At 39.8% G+C, this 25,704-nt stretch overlaps 1 protein-coding gene across 3 annotated transcripts in view; it reads right to left on the minus strand.

Moving 5' to 3' along the window:
* APLP2 (amyloid beta precursor like protein 2) overlaps nucleotides 1-25,704 on the minus strand; it is a 1,432,335-nt gene that overhangs the window by 136,201 nt on the left and 1,270,430 nt on the right. For all 3 annotated transcript variants that reach the window (XM_044081082.1, XM_044081081.1, XM_044081080.1), the window contains one exon: nucleotides 13,834-13,908. In XM_044081082.1, coding sequence (XP_043937017.1) covers nucleotides 13,834-13,908 — 75 coding nt within the window. The remainder of the gene's footprint in view (nucleotides 1-13,833; nucleotides 13,909-25,704) is intronic.

Below are 25,704 nucleotides of genomic sequence, written 5' to 3' on the forward strand. Positions count from 1 at the left end.
GTTGTCAGCGACTCAAATCTATCACTCACTACATCTGCAAAGAACCACACACACAGATCTACATAAACTTACCCGAACCTCTAAGGCCTTCCAAGTGCAGTCCTCAAGAAACTCCACATGTACACATACAAGACAATTCCCATCACAATACAAAGCCACATCTATTGTGTCAACTGACAAGCCCATAAGATGTAACATTCCACAACCCTATTACATTCTGGCCATAGGTGAGACACAGTCCTGTCCCTCTTACCAGGGTTGATAAGGAGAAGGTTACAGTTAGTTGCCTGTCAGGGGCCAGGATCCGCCAGATCACACAAGCGCTCTGGTCACTTACCCCCAAATACAAGTACGACTCACAGCCCACGTGGGTGTGAATGGCAGAAGATGTACCTCTTTGGACTATATGGAGGGACAGCATTGAGCTCTCAGAATACTTGTCAAAGGCAGGTACTAGCCTTGCATTGAGCTGCATTCTACCATCTCCGAGGATGATGACACAACACCAGCAGAAACTGATCAACATTAACGGCTGGTTTAGCTACTGCTGTCATTCCAAAGGGATCCAATACTTGTCAGTCTGGGAGAATATAGTTGACAGGCCATATGACTTTGCCAGAGATAGTCTTCACCTATCACCTTGAGGCTTTTGAAAATTGGCCAAAACGCTATCCACCCCAAAGTGCCTTTTTTAGGCACTGCAAACCAGACAAGCCTTCCAACAAAACAAAAGCTACTCAGGACAACCTAAAGGTGTTACCGCTCCATGCTAGGAGACTCAAGAAACCACACTCCATAGAAGCTCTGCTCTAACCACCCTGGAGAAAATGGACATCTGTGCAGTTTTTGAAACATGGTTGAAAGCTACAGAAAGCACTCCGGCAGTACACAGCTATAAGTTATACATTCTGACCACCCAATGAATATGAAAGAGCAAAAGGCAGAGGTGCATCTATCTACATAAAGAATAAGTACACCGCAAGGCTAGTAAAACAATATGACATGCTTGAGCTACCCCCATGTCCAATTAACCACTGGAAAAATCCATTACCATATTCTTGCTAGCTACAGGCCTCCCACCATGAACCAGAAAACCCATACATCATACCTTAAGTTATTAGAATAACTCACCATCCAGCCCAATGCCACATTTGAGAGTTATTTTAACTACCCTTCCATTAACTGGAAGACATACACAATCATTAACTTGCAGGTCCAAAGACTTCTTGACTTTGTAAAGTCAAATGCCCTGGTGCAGCTAAGTCTGCACTCCCACTAAGGTACCAAACAGCCTAGTTTTGATACTCACAAATATGGGAGAGAGCTGCACTCTCCTCTTGTGTTATGTCCTCATTGGCAAGATCATATCACAAAGAGTTCTCCCTTGCAATAAAGGTAAAACTAGCCATCGCCCCACCCCAAAAACTTTAAGAACGTAAATTACCCCCTACTAAGGGATGGCATAGCTAGTTTCCAAGCCCCCCCCCCAATCCAGAAAACACAAAATCCCCGTATGTCCATATGAACACCTGCACAGAAACAGCAGTACCAGACAGAAATAAATCCAGGTCAAACCACACAAAAAGCCACCCTGGTGGATCCCTGGTATTAATAGATTGTACAACAGAATAAAATCCTGTTGGAAAGAGGGAATGTGCCCAATAGAACAAAAAAGTCCCTCATTAGTCTAAACAAGCAAATCAGGGAACTAGTAAAGTCTCTGCAAGCAGACTTTCAGGTAAAAATATCCTCCAAAGCTAAGGATAACTATAAGGTATTATTCAGTTATGTGCGCAATCTTAAGGGCAACACCAAACAATGTGTGGAATTAGTTGTAGATGGCACCACCTACACTTAGGCAGAAGACATAGCAAATCTACCGGTTGGCAAATTCAGCTCAACTTTTACCTCCCCATCACCTCCTCCCAGTTTGCCCCCCAAAAATGCACTCTACCACCCCTCCTTCCCCAAAGAACAGGTTGCCACTGCACTGTGTAAAGCTAAAAACACAGCTTCAGTGGTACCTGAAACTATACCAGGTTGCCTTTTAAGCAGCTTAAATCAGGACTTATCAGGCCCATTTGCATCTCTTTTTAAACACAGCCTCCAGACCATCTTTGCCCTGATAGAGTAGAGGACAGCAAGTCAACCCTCTGCATAAAAGGGGACCATCTACTGATCTGGGAAATTACAGACCCGTTAAGTTTGATTAGTCTTATATGCAAGGCCATGGAAAGAATAATCATGAACCTGATAATGACACAGGAAACTTCCGAACACTGAACCAGACCCAAATCAACTTTGTCAAGGGCAGGTCATGCCTAATGAATCTAGTGGATTTCTTTGAGAAATTCACTAAGGCCATGGATGAGAGTAAAACAGTACATACTGCCTACCTTGACCTGGCCAATGCATTTGGCACAATTCCCACTCAGGTATTATAAATAAACTCACACGAAAAATAACGCCAACAAATTTAATATCACGATAAAGCTTTCGGGCTAACTACCCTTCATCAGTACAATTAGAACAAAACATTTCTTGCTTTTAAACAGGAGATAATTAACATCACATGATCCAGCCAGCCTATCCAGGAAAACATTTTTTCTTCAAAAAATTTTAAAATTTAAAATACTTTTTCAAAAAAACATAATTTAAATGAAACATATGATAAGCAACAAATAAACCCCTTTAAAATAGAGAAATAGCAAAACTTATAAATATATGTAGAAAAAAACTTCTTTTGTCATTCAATTATACATTTTTACATAAAAGGAAGAAATGTCTTGTTTTAATTGTACTGATGAAGGGTGGTTAGCCAGAAAGCTTTATTGTGATATTAAATTTGTTGGCGTTATTTTTCGTGTGAGATTTGTGGATTTTATACAGTGCTGTCCTGTGTTTTTGTGATTATAAATAAACTCACAAAACTGGGCATAAATATCTATATAACCAGATGAATAGCCCGTTGTCTCACAGACATGACACACATGGTTTAAGTGGATGAATCCAGATCCAGCAAGAGGCCAGTTACTAGTAGTGTGCCAAAGGGCTCAGTGCTGGGACCACTCCTGTTCAGAATATACTCTTCTGATGTCAAGACTAATGTGGAAGGTCTCTGGATGACAAAGTCTGCCGATAGCTACAAGCTGGGGGCAATCACTGAATCCCCAACAATGCCGATATCCTTCAGGAGGGTCTAGATCAGACAGACAACTGACTGGCGCCAGAACCATGGCCTAAAACTAAATGCAAAAAATGCATCCTAATACCCTTTGCTAAGACAAACACCCCTGTAAATTACAGTATTAATAGACTCAGAGGTGAGAAATCTTGGTACACAGATGGATTAGTAGCCTGAAATTTGTCTGCTGTGTGTCCACAGTGGTGAGGAAGCCCTTCTATGTGGTACAACTTATAAGCAAAAGTATGGCATCCCGATACAAAGAAATTACAGTCCCACTGTACTCAGCCCTTATTAGACCAATAATAATATTATAATGTGCCATTTGGCATGCACTTGATGAGGCATTTATAGTGGCTGGAGCGACCTCAGATGTTCCTCACAAAGAAAATGCAGGATGTAAGCGACATGTTTTAAGCAGACAGAGTAAAAGCCCTATCACTTTACTCTGTCTTCTACTGACTATTGAGAAGTGACCTATGCCTGACCTACAAGGCACTCACAAATCCAGCCCTGATGGAGCTGCTACACATCCACAAGTCATATAGCATGAAGGTCACCCAATCTAGGGATCTAAACTTAGTCAGTGACTCAAACAAAACATGTTAGACAGACATATTTGTCTCAGAAATTACTCCTTCTTTGGAGCAGGCACCCCTATTCACATTAAGCTAAGCCCTTCTCTGGCCCTGTTCAAATGCAGTGTAGATCAATGGATGGGGAAATGCAAATTCGCACCGGGGGTAGCACGTATGCCCCTTATGGACTGGGGTAATTTGTAAGATACTCAAGTCACAGACACAAACCCATGCCATCTTCATGCCCCTAGGGGACATAATACTGAGCAAAAAAAGTTATATTGGATAGGCTTGTAAAGGCTCGTAAGCAGTTAGCCTAGTAATCTCCTATAAACTTTCCTATGAAACCACACAAAAAGGACTTTGCAGACTAGAAAATGCTCATGCACTCCATCTATGTAAGGAGTTGAAGATGTCTTTTCCCATGGATCTGTGCAACAGATGTGCATCTTCCTCTTGAAGGATGTTACAAGAAAGCATAAAATACCTTCTTATAAACAGCATCAGTGCATTTAGTCGATAGAGATGCCATCTGTCTCACTTCCTACAGAGAAGTCTTGGGTTGGAAAGTTCTGTCCTATTGTGGTAGGGAAGCACGAAAATGGTAAATGTACAAGAAAAGTATTTTCTGACTTTTCCCAATGTTAGACATCTTTGGTACTACACTTAAGTCATTCTAATATATGAAGTAGTTTAAACAACCAACATTTTAAAAGTTTAGCATTTCATTACTGCAATGCTGCTTACATAAATGTGTCAAAAGAGATGATAATTGCCTTTGAACCACTGACTAATCTAATTGCTTTGTTTTACTATGAAAGGCATGGCTATATTGGAAGCAGTTGTGAACCAATTTAAGTTTTCTTCCTCTCTGCAATAAAGACAGCTGAAAACAGAGTCACACCTCTGTCTTTTCTGAAGTACCTGTTGAACTCCTATCAACAGGAGTAATTACGCATATAGGATTGTCAGGACTTCATGACAAAGAAAACTACAGATTTCTTTGTGGTATGTCATGCAGATGGAGACAAATTCCTCTGCATAGTATGTGAGAAGTTAAGCTTTAAAAAATGTGGGTGGGCTTTCCCTTCCTTTGACTCCAAGGCAAGGAAGCAAGTTTTATAAAGTACAAACAGGCTTCTGGTACTTTCTACACAATAATGGAACTGTACTGTAGGAAGAAAAGCAACCCAAGGCTCGAGTTAAAACTGTAGGAGAAGGAGTTTTCCTTAAAGAAAAAGCTGATTACACAAACTTCAAGCCAGTGCCACCTGTCTCATCACATCACTCAGTTCTCGCTACCTTTCCTATCTCTCTTCACTACTTCACTCACATTTAGTCTTCTTGGCAATTCTGCTGAAATTTCACTCACTCTATCTCCCTTATCCCCTTAACTTTCTTCTTTCTCTACTTTCCTATTGCTCTCATTCCCCTTGCTATTCGATTTATAATGTCTAAAGCTTGCATAGATCTCTATAATGTTTACTTAAGTATGTATCACTGTACTACACTGTATATAACGGTCTACATTATAATATACTCACCTGGGCTATGCCTGTAAATGGTCCACAGAGATCAGGGTACTACCTTGGTACACAAATGTAAAATTAAATAAAAAGACAAGTTCCTGAAAGCATTCCCGTCCTGGTAACCAAGGGAGCACAGCAATGAATTTTAATTTTTCTTCCCTGACCTTACAAATGGGGATTAGAAACCAGGCTCTCCTCTCCTGTCTGTCGCATTTTATCTTCCCTTAAAGCTTCCACCAGAAATATTTAGAAGAGTAAATGGAAAAGATTTGTTCTTTGGGCCCTAAACAAAAACAGATTCCTTTTTCAGCACCAGTTTCAAATTTCCTTGACTTTTTGGCAACAATTTTCAATGAAGATGCTAGTTCCTCAAGCATAGAGTACGATTAGCAGCGGTTTCCAACTTTCATCTGGGAGTAAATAATTCTACTTGAGCTTCTTCTAAGCCTTGTAAAGCCTTTCTAAGGGGAACCATTTTACTTAAATCTCCTTTAAAGGATTCTATCAATTCTTGGGATTTAAACATACTTCATGATTTATCTCAACCCGTACTTTGAACCTTTGGCTAAATCTGATCTAAAATGTTTGACCTGAATCTGCCAGAAGAGTGTCAGAACGTCAAAGTATTGTCCCCAAGCCCTCTTATTCAGCTTTTCACAAGGACATGGTTTATCTTTGGTTAATTGCTCCTTTTTAGCAAAAGTGGTTTCCAAGTCCAATATTTATCAGGTCATTAATCTTCCCATGTTCTTTCCAAATTTTTCGAACAAAAGCAAGTATTTGTTGCATTTATTAAATGTACACAGACAATTATGCTTCTACATTCACAGAACTAAAGATCTAAGAAAGTCCAAATAATGTTGGTTTCCTTTTCTGATTAAAAACTAGGCAAACCAGTATCTAAAGCTACTTTGGCCAAATAGTTAACTGATTTTATTACCTTGATTTATAAAAAAAGTGGGATTACCTTTGCTAAAACCACCCACAGCCCACTCCACCAGGTCTATGGCAACTTCATCAGCCCTTTTTGTCCAGAACATCCTTGGATGATATTTGTGCAGCTGCAACATGGGCTAATCCTCATACTTTTATTGCTCATTACAAACTGGACCTGGTCTCTACATCAAGAGCAGCTTGGTTTGGCAGTGCTCCGCAATAACTTTCCTTATGGTCCTCCTGGGATTTAGGTATCAAGGTACTCTGTTCCCAACAGTTGAGGAATGACTGAAAATGGACATCATCAGATTAAAAAGTTACGTACTCACCATAATGTTCCATCTGTGTTGTCCATTTTCGTTCAACTTCCCACTCACCTATCCCTTCCTTTTTTCTACTCCTGGAGAGACTGAAGAGATTTAGAGGAACCTGTTTCTTGTTTGAGGTCCAGCTTCCATTTTTTTTTTTATTATTTTCTACTGTTCACTTAGTTATATGGGCAGTAAACAAGATCTGAGGCATTATGGGTAAAGGGAGGATTTGGAGAGTTCAAGATTCTACAATTTGGAAGAAGTGGCAGAGTCAGATGTGAAACAAACAGTTGAGGTAAAATAAAAACGGACAACAGAGATGGAATGTTATGGTGCATATACAACTTTTTCTGCCCCCCCAACCACAGAAAAGTTGAGGCAAACAGATTTACTAATGACAGCAACAGTTTCCCTAGGAATGGGACATTCTGAATAAGCAGGGGCAGGCACTTTCCTTGCCCTTCTCCCAAGACAGGCAAGAGTGGTTCCCACTTGCACACTGAGGGGACCCCAAAGGACGTGGCTAACCCCCAGTCCATAGTGGCTAGATGGACAACACCACAGGGATCCAGGAAAAACACGAGTGGTATGATGAACTAGTTTTGCCCACAGCAGAGTCACCCACCTGCAACTGAGGCAAATTCTCATTCTGCTGCAGTGGCAAAGGCTGCTTAGTTAACTTTTTCTTTTTGTGGCTGGAAGAAAGTCTGACCCAGCAGTAGTCTGTTCTATGGTCAAACGAAAAAATGGCACTTCATTCCCAGGGAAGCTAAGCAGCATAAGTCGGTAAAATTAGAAAGTAGCTAAAAGTAACTCTTTTCCAGTAAAATCACAGTAAAAAGCACTTTAATACACTATAGCTTCTCCAATGTAAAAAAAAAAATTTAAAAAAACTTTTAAATTGTCAAGTAAAAAAAGTGCATGTGGAAGCCCCCCCCCCCCCCCCCCGAGAAGGGAACTTGTATTCCAGCAATGGAACAGAGTTAGCCAACCATCGATCTTTGAAAGCCAACACAGGAGCACTCCATTTGGCAACAAGAAAGCACTGGAGGGCTTGGCTCCCAAACCTGTCTTATTCAGGTCAGCTTGAACTATTTACTGGTTTGTGAGGGTGGAAGGTGCTCTGAAGATTTGGAAGCTGGCTGGCTGTTATATCCAGTGCAAAACCTAATCTTATGTAGCTTACGCCAATACAAAATTCATCAATATGACAATCACCCCCACCCCTTTTTTCTTTTAAGATGACAACTTATCTCATCTCCTAAACTTATATACACTAACACTATGGCCACACAACATAAGGGAAAGAAGACACTACCCAAAACAGTTGTGTTTTTCAGAAATTGTCGTTTTGGAAGCCAGGGTATTATTCATAAGAATGCTCAGGATATTTGACAAGTAGACGGACCACGCTCAGTTCTTACATCCTGGGACGTACTCTAAAGTGGTTGTGGGAGGTTGCATCTTTTGCAAGGTCAGTCATCAGCAAAGAAAATGGATATCAACTTGGGCAGTCATCAGTAGATGATAGAATCAGACACACAGATTGAGAAGCCTCTGTAAGATGGACTTGTCCTTAGAAGACTTTGCCTTCTGACAGTGCTCAAGCTTAGTTTTGGGTTATGCAAAGAATCCATCAATTCTGAAATTTTCACTCTTACCTTACATTGAAAGATAGTGTGGGTTGACAGACAACCACTTTCTTCTTGTTTCTTTGATCTTGTGCTTCAAACTGTGCTCCTCTCACAAACAGTAAAGACAATACTGGTTTGGCTTGTGATTTGGTGGCCACACCATATCTAAGATTTTAGGCATCAAAATCTAAAACGTATTCATGATGAATGTGATGTTCAAATTAAGAACTGCAACTGGCAGAAAAAAAACAAGGTGGTTAAAAACTAAGTGTGCTCCTGTAATATGCTGTGTTACATCTAGCTTGCGGGCCCACGAACGCAAGGACTTCTGAGAAAGATACCCAGATTGAGGGGACTGTAGAAATAGAAAACAAAAGAAACCACTAGAAACAATTGGAATCAGAACATTTTTCCCAAGTAGCCACAATGTAAACATACAAAAGTCATTATCCGAGCTAATTTACTATGCTCAAAGTGGTTTAACAATTAGTTTTCTAATACCGACTTCCATTAATTCTGGATGGTGGGAAGGCTATGCTATCCCACCATGCAACAAGCATAAGAAATAGCATTTGATATGTTCTATGCTCCAAGTTAGAATGACTTTGTACATACTAAATATATCAATATGTGGAATCTTCAATGTGTAATTTTGTACATTTGCTATATCTACATGCAAAAAAGTTTTATTTCATCTGAAATATTATGTATTCCTGGGCTAAATCTGAAAAAAACAGAGCTGCACCCTGTTTAATAAACAAATGGCTTGAACTTCCCCAGTTTCTGCTATCTTATCAATTTCATATGCTACACTCTATTCTTTAGAAACCCTCCTTCTGTCCATCTCTATCTTCCTTAGTCTCAATCTACATCCCATCCCAGACCCTCCGTACTTCTAACCAACAATTACTTGATATCTACCACCCAAAGAGGTCAGTAGGCAAACTACTCTACAAACACTCCCTTGCCCATGCTTGGAACAAACTTCCCCTTGACTTACGTTCAATCTCCCACACCTCACACACTAAAAATGAACTAAAAGCTTATTTTCTCAATTCCAGAACCTGCCCTTGCCATGACCCTACCCTAGTCTTCCTTCCCTTTAAGAACCCTCAAAAGGACCATACTTAGTACCTCATTACACCTCGCTCTCCAATGTGTCTACTATGCATTTGCACAATTTTATACAAACAAAAAATGTTTATTGTTGACCTATTGAACTACATCAATGTAAAATTGTTACTTAGCTTCTTTTTTAATGCAACTTTAACTTCATGCATGTAACCCAGCATATGTGAATTGTTTTGCTATAACTGCTATTATATCAATATTGTTTAAAATTGTACTTGTTTTAAAATGTATTACTGGAGCTTTTCTCCTCGGGTCTCCACTGAAAATGGGCAACAAGACCAGTTGGACAAACCCGGTTAACAAATGTTAATAAATAAAAAATAAATAATGGATAGGATGCTAGTCCATCAAAACTTAAAAATGAATGCCATTACTATTTTAAAGATGCTTCTAAAGGGTTCTTTACTCAAAAAAACTCAACAGCTGTAAACTCTTTCATACAGCTTAGACAGAGTTGCAGTGGAAGCACTTTTCACATTCTGTAGTTAACTCTGGATTTTCTTCATGGTTCACTGTTACAGCATGACTCTTGGGATTCCTGCCTGCAAAAGCCCAACAACTGGTATGAAAGTCACTTGCCCTTTCCCTTCCCTCTCTCCTATCAATATCAAGATGTCAGTGGTATAAAAGGGTCTTTGGTTGGCACTATTTAAAACTGTCTTGTTGCAATTCAATCAAAAATAAAGGCAGGCAAAATTCCTAAACATTACTCACATTCTAAAAGATCAGCACTTTCACTTGTTTTTACCAACAACTTTCATGGTTCAGGAAGCCACTGAGAGGGTTCCAGAAATGGAAAAATGGACTGGGTTCAACTCCAAGCTGTTTCTTAGCTCCAAGAAAGAAAGAACAAAAGAAAAAAAAAAGGATATTGGGAGGGTCATTCTGGACCTTTCGCCCTCTCCAGGAATAAGCACGTCCGTCCAAAATTTCAAACTGCTGTCATTATATGGCCTTTTGCCTCTGATACTCCCAGCCTTACGGTGACTTTACACCTGAAAGATTTCCATCTGCACAGTCCTACAGCCAAGAAGACGGATCTTTCCCAAGATTCAAAGCAGGGCTATTCATTACCATTTCACTTCCTTGGCCTCTGGCTTGTACAATGCACCCAAGTTACTTACAATGGGTGTGGCACCAGTCAATGCTTTTTTTTTGTGCTATAAAAGGCATTCACATCTACCCCTAGCTGGGCAACTGCCTCAAAGGCTTCTTCCCTGCAAGAATGCAAAAAAAGACTCTACAAAGACAATTCCATTTTGGTATTTTCTCTAAATCTTCAAAAGATCAATTTGAACCCATCAAGAAAAGTCACCTTTGTAGAACCCCTGCTGTACAGAAGCAAGCAAAAAATAACAAAAACAAAACTTGCCTTCCAGCGAACAAAATCCTGTTTCTGTTACAATATTTTAAAAATACTGCTACCTTGAACAAAATCAGTACCAAGAAATTCCTCAGAGTTCTGAGATACAGAATCTCTTGCATAACTATGGCCCTCATGGCAGTACTGTACATCAGAATGTTGTAGCAGTACATCAGGCACAGGTGGTGCCAGCTTGCACACTCACTGCAGCCATCAAGGATAGTTAAGTGTCGCTGCCTACACCCTCACACACTTACCTGTCAAAGTGCACATGAGCAATGTGCAATGGGCTGACTGCAGTGACATCCCCCTCACTTCTGTAAAGGGCATTCCCTCCAAGCAGCCCTGCCTCTCCCCAGGAAGTACAAGTGGTGTTTCCCTTGGTCTCTACCATGGGAAACTGCACTAACTGTGTGTGCCCCTAAAGTCACACAACTCTTCCAGTCTCCCCCAGGAAAGGTGAATGGGCCTCACCCCTTTACTTTTCCCCCCTTCCTTGCCTGGCTCCTCCAATGCCAATAGTGCTAGTCAAACCCTGGTTGCCTGAGTTATATTACCAGCTCCTTCCTTCTGCAGCAAAGAGTCAGGCTTGGACAAGTAAGCAAATTCTGAACCAGGCTGCCCATAAGAGAGACCTGGGTGACAAATACCTTCTCTTATTTTCTGTGCATTTTTAAATCTGCATGCTTTCCCTCTCATGCTCTGATCCACAGGGTACTGCAAACAATAAGGGAGGAGGGGCTAAAAATGCTACTGCCACCACCATTTTGGCCTAGACAACACCATTTCTCCCTTCAGCTGAACCTAGCAAGAGAAGAATTGGTTATGCTATATTAGTATGTGGAGCTTCTAACTCAAAACAAGGCAATGTTTATTAATCTAATCTTAAGGGCTTTAAAGGTGAGTGTAGATTTAAGATTCACGTCTGCCATCAAATCTTCCCTGAGAGAGGCATGGAAACCTGCCACTAGAAAACCTTATATGGAGAAGTGGAAAAAGTTCTCCCACTGATACCATAATACAGGACCCAATATCAAAAGAAGTGGCCCTGGTCCTTTCTTACATGTCAGACCTGCAAAAGCAGAGCTGCCTTGTCACCATTTCAAAACACAAGCTTCAGAGCCATTTCTGCCTTCCAGCATCTAGCCCCCCCCCCCCCACCATTTCTACCAGTTGCGACTCACCAAAAAGCCAAAATATACCCTTACCATTGACTTTCCTACCACCCTTTCCACCACGTCTTCTATCATTTTAATTACAATATAATCTACATATCTTTATGAAATGGACTACCATTTCTCTATACACTGATGTCCTATAAGTAATATAATATTTTGTACTGTGGAATGTAAACAAGTCGTACAAAGTACCTGCCTATTTTCAATGTAGTATTTTATTTTTTTTGTACCTTGGAGCTTTTCTCCCCATGATTCTGCTGAATAGGAGCAATTAGTCCAAATGGACTATCCTGCTTACCTAATGCAAATACACACTGCATTTAAGCCCACCCAAACTTAAGACTGTTCCACCATGAGACTTCAACTTTGTACTTGGAAAAACTTACTATGCTCCCTTCTGAAATGGCTGCTTCAACCCTATCAAAAGGGAAGTCTTCCATCAGCTAGGTAGATTTCAGAACTGCAAGATATATTCAAAAGAAGAGCTTTCCTGGGATTTTACAAGGATCGATTCAAATCTCTGAACAAAAGGGAAGCTCTCTTACATTACGTAGACATCCAAAGACAGTTAAGAATCTACCTGGACAGAGAAATGCTACATAGAAAATCTGATCAGTTCTTAGCACCTTTGCAAAGGTAGTATGGAAATCTGTCAAACAGACCACACCCAAACACATAACTCAGTACACTGCCTTGTGGTGCACACATCATAGCAAATCAATGCCATGTATCAAAAGAGCTCATTCCTTGCACTACAGACTTTCTTAGAGGGATCATTATGCAAGCAGCCACGTGGTTACTGGTACTCACATCTAACCAGCATTACAACCTACATAGCATTTTCAAAGCCAGAGCAGATTTTGTCACAGCCATTTTGTAGGACTGTGTCCCCTGCTGTTACAAAAGGCCAGTTATATACTGACTTAGCTCTCAAGGAGACATCCCAGGAATCAATACTGATATAGTGAAGCATAAAAAACTTGGTATACTTGCACAAGGAATATACTTTAATTGTAGATGCTCGAGTAGATTCACTCTTGCACTACACCTCTTTCCCCACTATCCATTAGGACAGTCTGAGGTTGGGTAGGTAACCACAATACCCTTCACCTCCTTCCATCTCTTCCACTGCAACTCCTTTACAGAGGTACAAAGAAGTCTGGAATTTGAGGCTCAAGGGCAGGTCTGTCCGTCTGTGCTCTCTTCACCTGTGTCAGTTCATCTCGGGTGGGTCGTGCTCGGTCTCCCAGAAGCAATTCCTGGACCTACTACTGCTACAAAGACATGAAAAAAAAAAAACACTCAAGATACTTTTACACCAACATCCAAATCTTGGTTAGGGGATGGAGTCCACCAGGATAGGATGGATAAGGAAAAGAGTTCTGGTATTCAAGCCAAGTGAATCCACTTGGATAGGATGGATAAGGGAAAGAGTTCTGGTATTCAAGCCAAGAGTCAGTAATGAAACAGTGAATCCACTTGATCACCTACAGCTTTGTTTTAACACATCCTTACTTTCACTTCTATTCTTTGCAGATGACAGTGCAGTTACATCCTTCAAAGGACGAGATGATTAACGCATTCTCGATAAGCAGCAGAATACAAGATTGGCTGAAAAAAAACCTTAACAGTTGCTACATGCAAGTTGATAATGCATGTGACCAAGCGTCATTAGCGTCATTATACATGTAGTGGGGAGGATTAAGTCACATGCTGTAATTCAACTATATAGATTGTGCACATAAACCACATACCTACCTGTTCACCTTCAGTAATATAGGAGGAATTTGGCTGTGCTACATATATGAAAATGTAGGACTAAGGACATAAAAGGAAATAATGGTACATTTTGTGCAGAAGAACAAAGCATATCGTACTTAATTTAAAAGAAAAATAACATGCTGTTGAATATTACAGATGTGAAAATTGTACATTTTCTACAATTACGCTCTAGTTCTCAATCTGCCAGTTAGGCAGGGACATACATACCAGGCCAGTATCCACACTATTGACTCTCTCTGCATTGAATATCATTTCCTTCACATCAAGAGTTTCATCTATAACCTGGCAAAACAAAAACGTGGGAAATGGTTTACATGCAAGTAGCAGACATGAAGGAATGTATCCCAATTCGAATGGAACTAAGCCCATCTAAACTACACAAAATGAAAATATAGCTCTGTACAACAACCGAATATTACATACAATATTATGTAAAAAAACATAGTAGACTGGCATGACGGGAACAGTCAGTATGTATTGCACAGCTGTCTGTAAGTATATCTGGCCAAAACTGTAGAACTTTGAAAAACAATCATTTTAACATAAATTTATGCCATCTTAGTTCCATCTGACTTTATTCTTTGTATTCCACAGCCTGACAACATTTCAACAGCAGTAGCTTCCTTCCACACATGGACCAACAAAAGCTCATACTGAAGTGCAGTGGCAAAGCTGAGTACATTGCTCACTTTTACTTCCCACAATGGTTTAGGTTTACTTCACATCCTCAAGCAAAGAATAGCCAAACCAAACAGCAAAAATCATGCAAGGTTAAGCAGCATACTACAGAGACAGAGGGGCAGACGGACAGGCAGACCAATGCACAAAGCAATAGTAGCATACAGAATGCCATGAATAGAAAAAGTGACAGACAAAAAAGCTATTGTGTTATAAATAAGGGCAATATTTTCCTAACACTGTATTAACAGAAAAATGTTAAAACTTAGGACAATGAGAAGGATGCATAATATAATCAATAAATAAAGAAAAATCTTGCTAGAAAGGCTATAAAATCAAATAAAATGTCTTTTTAGTCCCTCTCTTGCATATCATTCTGACTGGTATGGTCCCCATTTCCCAGTGTCCATGCCACGTTTACCAACTAGTCTCCTACCTCCCTCTACAGAGGGCCGGTTGTGGATCCTAAGGGCATCTCGGGAGCTCAGCCACCATCTTTGCTTCTATTTGGGGGGGGGGGTCTAGATGCTTCTACATGCCTTACCCACTTCTTTTCCCCCCCTCACCTCACTAGTTGACTACATTCGAGGAAATCTCTTCTAGGGATCACACCTCCCTTTAAGGAGAATCATTGATGATCACCCTCCCAACCCAGGAGCGAGACACCCATCCCTCCCTGCCACGCAGTCAGTCACCTGAGCTACTAACTGAATCCAGGTCGGCTAGGCAGTAGTCACAGCTTTATCCATGTATACCACCAGAACAGCTCAAATAAAATGTCTTTGATGGTTGCTCAAATAATGAAGTAGATATAGGCCCATGCACCTTTCTGGAAGCAGATCTGTTCATTACAAAACAATAAGTCAGCATCCTAATAACGCAGGAAGATTGAATCACTGAACACAATGACTTCTACTACACAAATGATAAAAAAAAATAAAATTAAAAAAAAAAAAAGGACACACATGACCACATTCACGGTAACAGAGCAACGTAAAATTTACCACTTCATTACAAATCATTTTCCAAAAGACTGCTACCAAAACAATTTTGCTATTTTTATATGGAAGTCTTTTGTCATCGCCATTATGAATATTTTCCACAAAATGTTTAAGGAAATGTTACTAGTATATATAAAAACACTGTTATAATGGCCTACAATTTCAAAGGTAAAGCTGCTGCTTCATGTTGGATTTTAATAAATGCATCTTTTAATCCCTTGACAAATAAAAAATATACTTATGTATTTCCCTTTTTTTTTTTTTTTTAACACTTGAAGTCACAACACTACATATTTATGTTTTTGAAAGTATTCTGAAGAGAATTGAAATTGTTTTCCACTGTTTTGCACACATTGCAGTTTATAATTTTTAGAGAGTCCACTAACCTGAATTTAGCCAAAACTTAAAATGAAAATCTCTTGACACTGGACTTCCAAGATGGCTGCGCATTGAGTAACAGCTTGTTTCTAGCTCTCCCAGTGTGAAAACAGAAACTCAGAGAAGGCCAGTAGAGTTGTGTTTATGGGTAAATTTCATTAACAGGCTAGTAAGTGCACTGCCTGGATGCCAGGAATAAAGAAATAAAGAAAACCTGGAAAAATCAACTACAAAAAGTGATGAAGATACACTGACTGGGGAGAGTTCTGCAGCTGTTCAGCAAAAATCAATGCAACCTTCAGACATGACTTCCAGTAACCTACAGGAAGATGCAAGACAACTGCATACAGACGTGGTTAAAATAAACAAAATACTGATGGAGTAGATCAACACAAATAACAAAAGGCTGGAAAAAATGGAAGATGCTTTAAACACACATTCAGATGAGATGATAAAGCTGCAAAAAATCAGAGGTCGAAATAAGAAAAGGATGTCTGAATACGACACTGCTCAGAAAGAGATGCTTCAAAAAATAACAGAATTAGAGGACAGAGCATGTAGGGAACACCTGAGATTTTCAGCTATATCAGAGAAAAGCTGGAAGGAACAGACTGCATTAATTTAATGAAAGCACAAATAAGCAACTGGACTGGTATTCCACAGCAGGAGTTATAGCTGAAAGGGCACATCATGTGTATGATCCAAACTTGGCTGAAAGAAAGCAACCTAGACCTTTAATAGTAAAGATACAATCCTACCATCAGAATGCGTTGATTCTTACAAAATTGTGGCAGAAGGAGACTGCAGTGCGTTTGTGGAGAATGACTACTCAATGTACACCAGACAGAAGAGGAGCAAATTTATTCTACTATTCAGGGAGTGTCGAGATAGGTGTGAGATTCAAACTGATGTACCTGGCTGTCTTGAAGGTATTCTTTCTTGGTGGGACAAAATAATTTTTGATGAAGTACATGTTAAGGAGGAAATACTAGAAGAATCGAGAGTACGCTGGAAATAAAGTGGGGACAGGATTTCAGAGATGAACAGCAAAAAACAGCAACAATTTAAGATTACAATGCAATAGTTATACTTGTGAAGTATGACAGAAAAAAAATCTGGAAATATTGGACTTTTTCGGAGTTTGCTGGACTTTTGGGGGACTCTAAGGTGTATGCCCTACTTCCTGTCAGTGATGTTTGGAAAAGTGCTTGGGGGCAAGAGGAGGGAGAAAGTTAACTAAGTAAAGATTTTTTTTTTCTTAAATAGTACCAATTTTCTGGTATGTGGTTTTCTTTACTTGCTAAAAAGTAATTTTTCTCAATTTTTTTTTTAAGTGTAATGGGGATTGTAAACAGGTGCTGCTGTCTTTCTTTTCTTTCTCCCGTCTCTCTCTCTTCTTGTTCATTTTTAAGAAATGCAGGCACTGCAATGTACAAGCCTGTTTACAAAGCATGACAAAAGAGATTAATGTGCTTTTTCTCATTCTTGCATGGGTAAATGACCGGATTAAAGACCTTAGATTGATTAACAAGCTTTAAGAGAGAGCAAGTAAATCAAAAGGAACACTGATGATTATGAGGCTTTTTTCTAGCAAATATGTGTAAGCAGAGTAACAATTCTGCAGCTGGTCTTCATGTTTCCATGGACACAATATGATAAAGAAATTGGCAGCCTGGTTCTCATCTCTCCATGGAGACAATCTAATAAAGAGAAACTGGATACAGTCTGGTGGAGAGTGATTGGCCGATGAAAAAAAAAAAAGAAATTGGCTAAGAGATAATATCCTCTGAAGGCATTCATGGGTTTCCCCCAAAGTACACAATGTTTTCTGAAAGGATTCAGGGGTTTTCCCAGCTGGGGGAGCTATAAAGATAAGACAAAACCAATCAGCACTTAGCAAAAGCACAGGCTGTACCATGCATGTTAGCACGGAGGCACTTTCTTTTAAGTTGACTCAATACTCTGAGTGTAGCTGTCAGTTTGGGACTTTTATTCCTATTAGGAGGTTAAAGCTTCAATATTTGAAGGTTTACATAGTTTTGTGCATTAGTATTAAGTTAATATATTTTAGGTAGATATTGGGGTGTGTGTTTTTTTCAATAAAACAGTTTTATAAAACGTGACAAACTCAAATAGATATGAGAAGAAACTGTATAAAAGTTCAACCTGCCAAACAATGTACGGATGTAACACAAAAGCTGGAACTAGTGATTTAACAAAAAAGGTATTACACATAAAACGTAGGAATAATAACTCTAATACAATGATACTTTCTTTAATGTCTTTAAATGTAAAATGGCCTTACAGATAAATACAAACAAGAAAGAGTAGTGAACTATATTAAAAAATGTACTGTGCAAGCAGCTATGTTACAGGAGATACACTTAGAAAGAAATGAACTTGTGAATTTGATAAAAGAAAGGTTTTCAGGATGGTTATTCAGCAGAATACCCAGGAAAAGGAAAACAGCAGTACTTATTTTAATTGCATGAGGAGCGCCAATAGTGCTAGAAGATAAAAAAAAAAGATAATACTGGCAGATTTGTAATGCTAAGGGGCTAATTGGCAAGGGCATGTATTTACATTCCACCTAAAACTGCTGTAATGGAGCTTAAGAAAATTCTGGGAAAAAAATAATCCATTTTCAGCAAGGAATATTACTTATAAGTAGGGTCTGGAACTTGATTTGCAGCAGTGAGGATGTGCCTGGAGGCCCAGAAGGGAAAACATAACAAAAGTAGATTTTTGAAGAAATTTACGAAACTTTGGCATGGAACATGTGAATTCAGTAATAGGAATTCAAAGCGAATTTACATATTATTCCCCAACATACAAAAGTTGGACTAGACAGAATTTACAAATGCATTTAATTGAAGGTTTTGATACCCGCCCAATAACTTTCAGATCATGCGCCAATAATAGCTAAAAAAATACACAGGGTAATGAAATAAAAATGAGACATTGACGCTCTCCCCCTAACTGTTGAAAAAGAGAGAAATTCAAGGAATGGGTAGTGATTATTAAGGAGCTGTTAGAGAGGATAGAAATTTCTTCTGAAAATATAGCTAGGGAGTGACTGGAAATAAACAAAGGGAGTTACAGTTAAGAAGAAAGAATTATTTAGCAGGACTGACAAAATGTGAAAGTATTGCAGAACAGGGGGAATCTCACAGAATAAGACGATGATCAACTGCAGAGTGCTAGGCAGAAATTAAAGGATTACTTCCATAGCATGCACAAGCTTAGAAGGATCACTGTTGAGCAACTATTTTTTGATAACACTACAGCACAAAAACTTTTAGCACAATGACTCAGGCAAGAGAAAGCAGAAAAGGCTGTCGCCAAACTTAGGCAGCCTATAACAAAGAAGGTAACAAGAGATCCTGTAGAGCTATTAGAAGTATTGCGGAAATTCTATGAGATTCTCTATAAAGCCGAGAAATATGAAAATCAAGAAAAGATACAAATGGAAATGTTTATGGAAGAACTGAATATGCCAAGGTTAGAGGTAGATGAGGCTCAATTATTAACAGGAAAGGAGGAGATGAGATAAAAATTGTGACGTACAACCAATCTACAGAAAAGTCTCCAGGTATAGATGGTATTCTTGTGGAAGTTTGGATGCTAGGAGGAAAAAACTAAAATTTAGAAGGTTTTATTTAACAATATCTTAAAAGAAGTACCACCGTCCTGGAAGACAGCAGTAGTAGCTGTAATACCTAAAGAGGGTAAAGCTTCATCAGATCCAGCTTCATATAGGCCCATTTCAATACTAAACCATGATTATAAAAGCTAAAAGAATCGCAATAGTAATGCCAAAACGGATAGATATGGGTCAATGTAGTTTTATGGAGGGAAGGCAAACATTTGACAACATTAACAGAACACTGATGATCCAGAGAGATGCAGAATTTAAGACACCATTGTTGCTTGTGGGTCTTGATGCAGAGAAAGCATCTGGCAATGTAAGCTGGGACTTTATGAGCAGGGCAATGGAAGCATTTGCATTTCCTGAAAACAATTATAAGGTTGATTAGGAGACTACATGAGAGATCGGAGGTGAAAATTAAAAAGGGTGGGGTCCTCTCTGATAATTTCTGCTTGAGCAGAGGAATCAGGTAGGGGTGTCCTCTTTCCCATTTATTTGTATTACATTTAGAAACATTGGCAAAGAAAATAAGGGACTCAGAAATTCAAGGATATAATTGGTACTTGTAGTCAAGAAAAGCTGGCTTTATCTGCAGGCAATATTATTTTGCACCTGACAAAAATCAGAAAAAGACATTACAGTGTTGCGGCACATTCTGAGGCAGTTTCAGATCTTTTCGGGATAAAAAAGTAATGAAGCTAAATCAAAGGCAATAGCGGCAAATTATGTACCCATACATGAACTGGTTTGGGAATACCCATATTTATGGGGACATGATAAAATACTTAGGAGTATGGATTAAAAATGATTCTAGTGTGGCAGCTAAGGATATGTGGGAAGAGACAAACGATAATACAAAAACTGAGAAAATGGAAGCTTTGTTATACAGATAGTAAGATACAAGCAGTGAAAATGTTTTTAGTCCCTTTAGTCTTGTACATAGGTCAGGCATATTTTTATCAACGAGAGAAGTTGGGGGTAGCAGTTAATAAAGAGCTGAAGGATTTTATCTGGGAGGGGAAGACAGCAAGACTCAAGCGAGATAAGGTGATTCTTGCAATAGAACAGGGCAGACTGGAATTACTCAACCTGAAGGGGTATTTCAGAGCTACATAGTTAAGACTTCTATACATAGCACAAGCAGTGGAAAGGGATGATGATGAAGATATGGGAAAGTTCAAGAAACAAGGAGACTGGGATTTTGGATACAAGCCTTTAAGGATAACAACAAAAATAGCACAGAATATTATATCCACATAGTAGCAGAAAGTATTCTAAGAACTAAACCAACACGGGAATGGAGAAAGGAGATTCTGCCTATAGGGATTAGGGATACAGACAATAGGCAGAGTTTATTGCAGAAAACTGGCAAAGGAACCAAGGTATTGGGAGCAAATATCTAAGAGAGGGAAAGATGACAGAATGGGAAGGACACCAAGAATTTACTAGACTGCAGGTAAGAGATTACCTTCCCTATAAGGGGATGACATCAGAGTACAGGCAAAGAGAAAGAAACAGAGGGGTACTAAATGAAAGACCAACACTGGTAGAGTTTTTAACAGAATCTAGAACAGAAGCTGCTATTAAAAAAGGAATAATTAGTACAGCATATAAAATACTGCACGTTAACTTTAAAAATCAGAGGAGGTTAAAAAGGATTGGGAAGAGAGACTGGAAAAGAAATTCACAAAGAAACAATGGGAGGATATATGTAGGTCTCCCAAATATGCAACAAAATCTAGAAAACTTAGCATTTTTGCCTGGAAATGTTTACATAGATATTTTTATACCCCAAGTAGACTCCGAGAATTTTTCTTCACTTAGACAGTAAATGTCGGTGTTGTGAAGGGGAAGAAAGAGGTAACTGGGAACATATTTTCTGGGAGTGCGGTGAGATGGCGGACTTTAAGGTTTCCCTGAAAGATGCACTGTCAGAGATGCTGGGTGGACAGACTGGTCTGACAAAGTTGATTTTTCTGAGCTTGGATACAGAATCTGAAATGCCTAGACATGGTAAGGCTTTGCTGTGTCCAATAATGATGGTTGGCCAAAAAGCAATTACTAGAAAATGGAAATTAAAATCTAAACCAACTATAATGGAAAGAGTGAATATAGTAACAGAGATAAAATAACTGGAATTGAGATGTCTAAAAAAGGGTAGGAGCAAACTACATAGGAAAAAATGGGAATTATGGGAATACATACAAGGGAGGACTGAGGCCTAAAAGGCAGCAGGACTTAAATATATATAATGTAATATTTATTTATTTTTATTTATTTATTTATTTATATTTGTTGACCGGGAGTGTCCGACTGGACATAGGTCCATTTTCAGCGAATGCCCGGGGAGAAAAGCTCCACAGTTAAAATAAACAGACAGTAGTTACATTGGATTACATAGCAATTAACAATTTACATAGCAATTACTTACAACATATTTACAGATGAAGAACATAGTACATCAGTAGACAACTAGAATCTTTATCTGTGAAGTACATAACAGACATTAACAAATTTTACAAGAAGAAGTTCCTGCTGCATAATAAGTACTGGCTTATGAGCATCTGGCATCAGAATATTTAATAATATAATGTAATATACAACGTAGCGTTTGAGTGAGAAAGATTGGGTAACTTATAAGTGATGCATAACAATTGCAACTGGGATGTGTCAGTATGGTTTTTAATTTAAAATGCTTGTGACTAGGATTGTGTTGGTGCAGTTTGTTTTCAGTTATATAGATGTATGACTGCCCATGTATAAGTGATGGTTTAATGAAAAGGTTTCGTGTTTTTAGGGAAAAAAAAGGGGGAACTGAATAATTTATGCAATACTGTTTAGATATAGGACACATAGCAATGTGCGTGAAGTATAATGTTTATGTCAATACAGTTTTGATTACTTCTATACGAATGTAAATTTGCCCATGTCACAAGTGATAATTTAATAAAGGTGTTTGAAAACAATCTCTCAACACTTTCTAACTATGCTTATGAAATTTTCAGGACAAGGTAAAAAGTACAGTTTTGTACCTACCATAAATGTAGATGTTCGAGTGCTCATACAGCTGCAGTCATAACAGATGGGTTATCCTGCTGTCAAGCGGGTCCTCGGTCGGCCGAATTCCAAAGTCTAGGTCCGGCGTCGGTTGTCGTCGCTTCCTCCCTGACGTCAGTGCGGCAGGGGTATAAAAGAGGCAGCCGACGCCATTTTCTTCAGTTTTTCTTGCCCCAGATGTCAGGTGCCCCCAGAAGGAAGGCAAACATAATGTTATGCAAAAATGCAATGTTGATAAATCAAAAACAGTAGTTGCAAGCAAATACACCATAAAAGAGTACCCCAAAAGGTTATATGAAAAGGGTTTGTCATAAGGCCTGTCCTAAGAGGGGTTGGAGAGAGGGAAACCTGGACTGCAGCTGTATGAGCACTTGAACATCTACATTTATGGTAGGTACAAAACTGTACTATGTTCATCGTGCATACAGCTGCAGTCATAACAGATGGGTAGAATCCCAAAGCTAAGTAAGGGTGGTAGGCACTAAGTGGAACTAGGACGGGCTAGGATGCCCTGCAGGACTGCTGTGGCAAAGCCCACTCTAGATTTAGAGTATAGTGGGAGGTGATAGTGCTTGGAGAAAGTGTGCACTGAACTCCAGGTGGCTGCTTCCAAAATATCCTTGGCAGGGACCCCCCTGAGGAAGGCTGCAGAGGTAGCTGTGGCTCTGGTGGAGTGGGATCTGATGCATGCAGGCACAGTTTTTCCATGAAATGAGTAACAAAAGCGTATGCAGTGGGCTATCCATTTTGAAATTGTCTGTTTGGAAATAGCCTTTCCTTGAGCACCTGCAGCATAGGACACAAAGAGTTGCTCAGATTTCCTGAATGGCTTTGTCTTGTCCAAATAATAAAGTTGTCTGTGAATGTCCAAGGAATGTAGTAGTCTTTCCCCTTTGTTTTGTGGATTAGGATAAAAGGTAGGCAAGTGGATAGTCTGATTCAAAGCAACACTGGATACTACCTTTGGCATAAAGGTAGGGTTGGTTCGTAAGGAAACTCTGTCCTGATGGAAAATGATGAATGGTTGCACAGCCATGAGGGCCTGTAGCTCCGAAACTCTGCGAGCTGAGGTGATAGGCAGAAGAAAGGCTGTTTTCCATGACAAGTACTGTAACTCTGAAGAAGAAGCTGGCTCGAAGGGAGGAAGGGTCAGCTTTTCCAATATGAAGTTGAGGTCCCAAGCAGGGACTGGTAGTTTCCTTGGGGGTTTTATATTCTTTGCCCCCTCTGAGGAACTGCCTTAAGAGAGGATGGGAGAATAAAGGAGGATCTGTGTTGTATTGTGCAGAAATGGCTGAAGCATGGATCTTGATGGAGGAGAAGGAAAGTCCATTGTTTAACATCTCAGCTAGGTACTGTAAAATTTGAGGTATATTTATTACCCAAGGATTCTGTCCCTTCTTTTGATTCCAGGCACAAAATCGTTTCCATTTGGCGGAGTAGGCCTTTCTAGTAGAAGGTCTTCTGGCCTCCAAGATGACATCCTGCACCTCCTTGGAGAGGAAAAACTGTTGGGAAATCAAGGAATTCTCCATGCAGCTAGATTTAGAGTTTTGAGATGGCTGTGAAGAGTTTTGTAGTTGTGCTGCGACAACAGAAGAGGGACTAGAGGTAGGATTCATGGTGGGGAATGTGTCAGGCTCTTCAGGAGCGGATACCAGTGTTGCCTTGGCCAGTCTGGAGCAATGAAAATCATTTTCGGCCTCTCTGCTCTGGCTTTTAATAGAACTTTGGGCAGCAGAGGAAGAGGCGGGAAGGCACAGACTGTCAATGTTGCCCAATTGAAGGAAAGTGCGTCCACTTTCCAGGCCTGTGGATGATAGGTCCTTGAACAAAATTTTTTTCAACTGGCAATTTCTGTGGGTAGCAAAGAGATCTATGTCTGGCTGTCCCCATGCCTGAGTTATCTTTGTGAAAATTTGAGGATGCAACTTCCATTCATGTGGATCTGTCATATTTCTGCTTAGGTTGCCTGCCAGTGTGTTTTCCTTCCCTGGCAGGAATTGTGCCTGTAGTTGAATTTTCAATTCCAGTGCTGTGTTCCATAGGGTCATGGCTTGCCTGCACAGGGGGTATGAATGAGTTTCCCCCTGTTTATGTACCACATCACTGTGGTGTTGCCTGTCCTTATCAATAGCTGGCCTGGATGCAGTAGGTCTTTGAAGGTCATAATAGCCTTTTGCACGGCTAGCATCTCCTTTTGGTTGATGTGAAGGAGCTTCTCTTTTCGTGCCCATTTTCCCTGAATGCACTGATTTGTCATGTGTGCTCCCCAAGCATAGTCCGAGGCGTCTGTTGTAATGATTTGAGTTGCTTGAGGTACACAGAAAGGAAGACCTGTGTTTCTTTGGCAAGCTTGAGCCCACCACATAAATTCCTTTTGAAGGCATGGAATGAGTGGTATAATTGATTCCAAGCTGTGGCTGTGTTGAGACCATAAGTTTTTTAGGTACCATTGAAGTTTCCTCATATGTAGCTTTGCACATGGGATAAGTAGGATGCAAGATGCCATGAATCCCAGAGCCAGCAGGACTTTCCTTGCAGTTAGCCTGGTGTAAGTTCCCATTTTTCTGAAGTATTGAGACAGTTGCCCTTGCTTGTCTGGCGTGAGATAGGCCATCTGGGTGGTTGTATCCAAGTTGGCACCCAGGAAAATAATTTGTTGAGAGGGTATTAGTTTTGATTTCTTTTTGTTGATTGTGTATCCCAGGAAGTTCAACAGTTTTATTACAAACGCCAGGTGCTGCAGAAGTATGCCCTTGCTGTCCGCTTGGATCAGGCAGTCGTCCAGATATGGGTAGATTTGTATCCCTTGTAGTCTGCAGAAGGCAATTACTGATGCCAGGCATTTCGTAAACACTCTGGGCGCAGTAGATCAGCCAAAGGGCAATGCAGAGAATTGGTAATGGGTTGAACCTGCAAGAAATCTGAGGTATCTTCTGCAATCTTGTCTGATAGGGACATGCAGGTATGCCTCCTTGAGGTCCAATGTTACCAGCCAAGACTCCTTGCCCAGCATGGGAAGAAGCTGCTGTAATGTGAGCATCTTGAATTTTGGCACCTGTAGATATGTGTTTAGGATGGATAAGTCTAAGATAGGTCTCCAATCTTTGTCTTTCCTTGGTACCAGGAATAGTCTGGAATAAAACCCTTGACCTTGTTCTTTTGCAGGTACCTCTTGAATTGCTTTCATGTCCATGAGAGCTGAAATTTGTTTTTGTGTCTCTACCCTTTGATTTTGTGGCAGGTTTGGCATGCCTCTCATTTTTGGAAGGGTGTGAAAGTGGAACTTGTAGCCTCTGTCTATAATGTCCA

This window comes from Protopterus annectens, chromosome 8.part0 (assembly GCF_019279795.1).
Source record: "Protopterus annectens isolate FY-2018-M chromosome 8.part0, PAN1.0, whole genome shotgun sequence".
Classification (NCBI taxonomy): Eukaryota; Metazoa; Chordata; order Ceratodontiformes; family Protopteridae; genus Protopterus; species Protopterus annectens.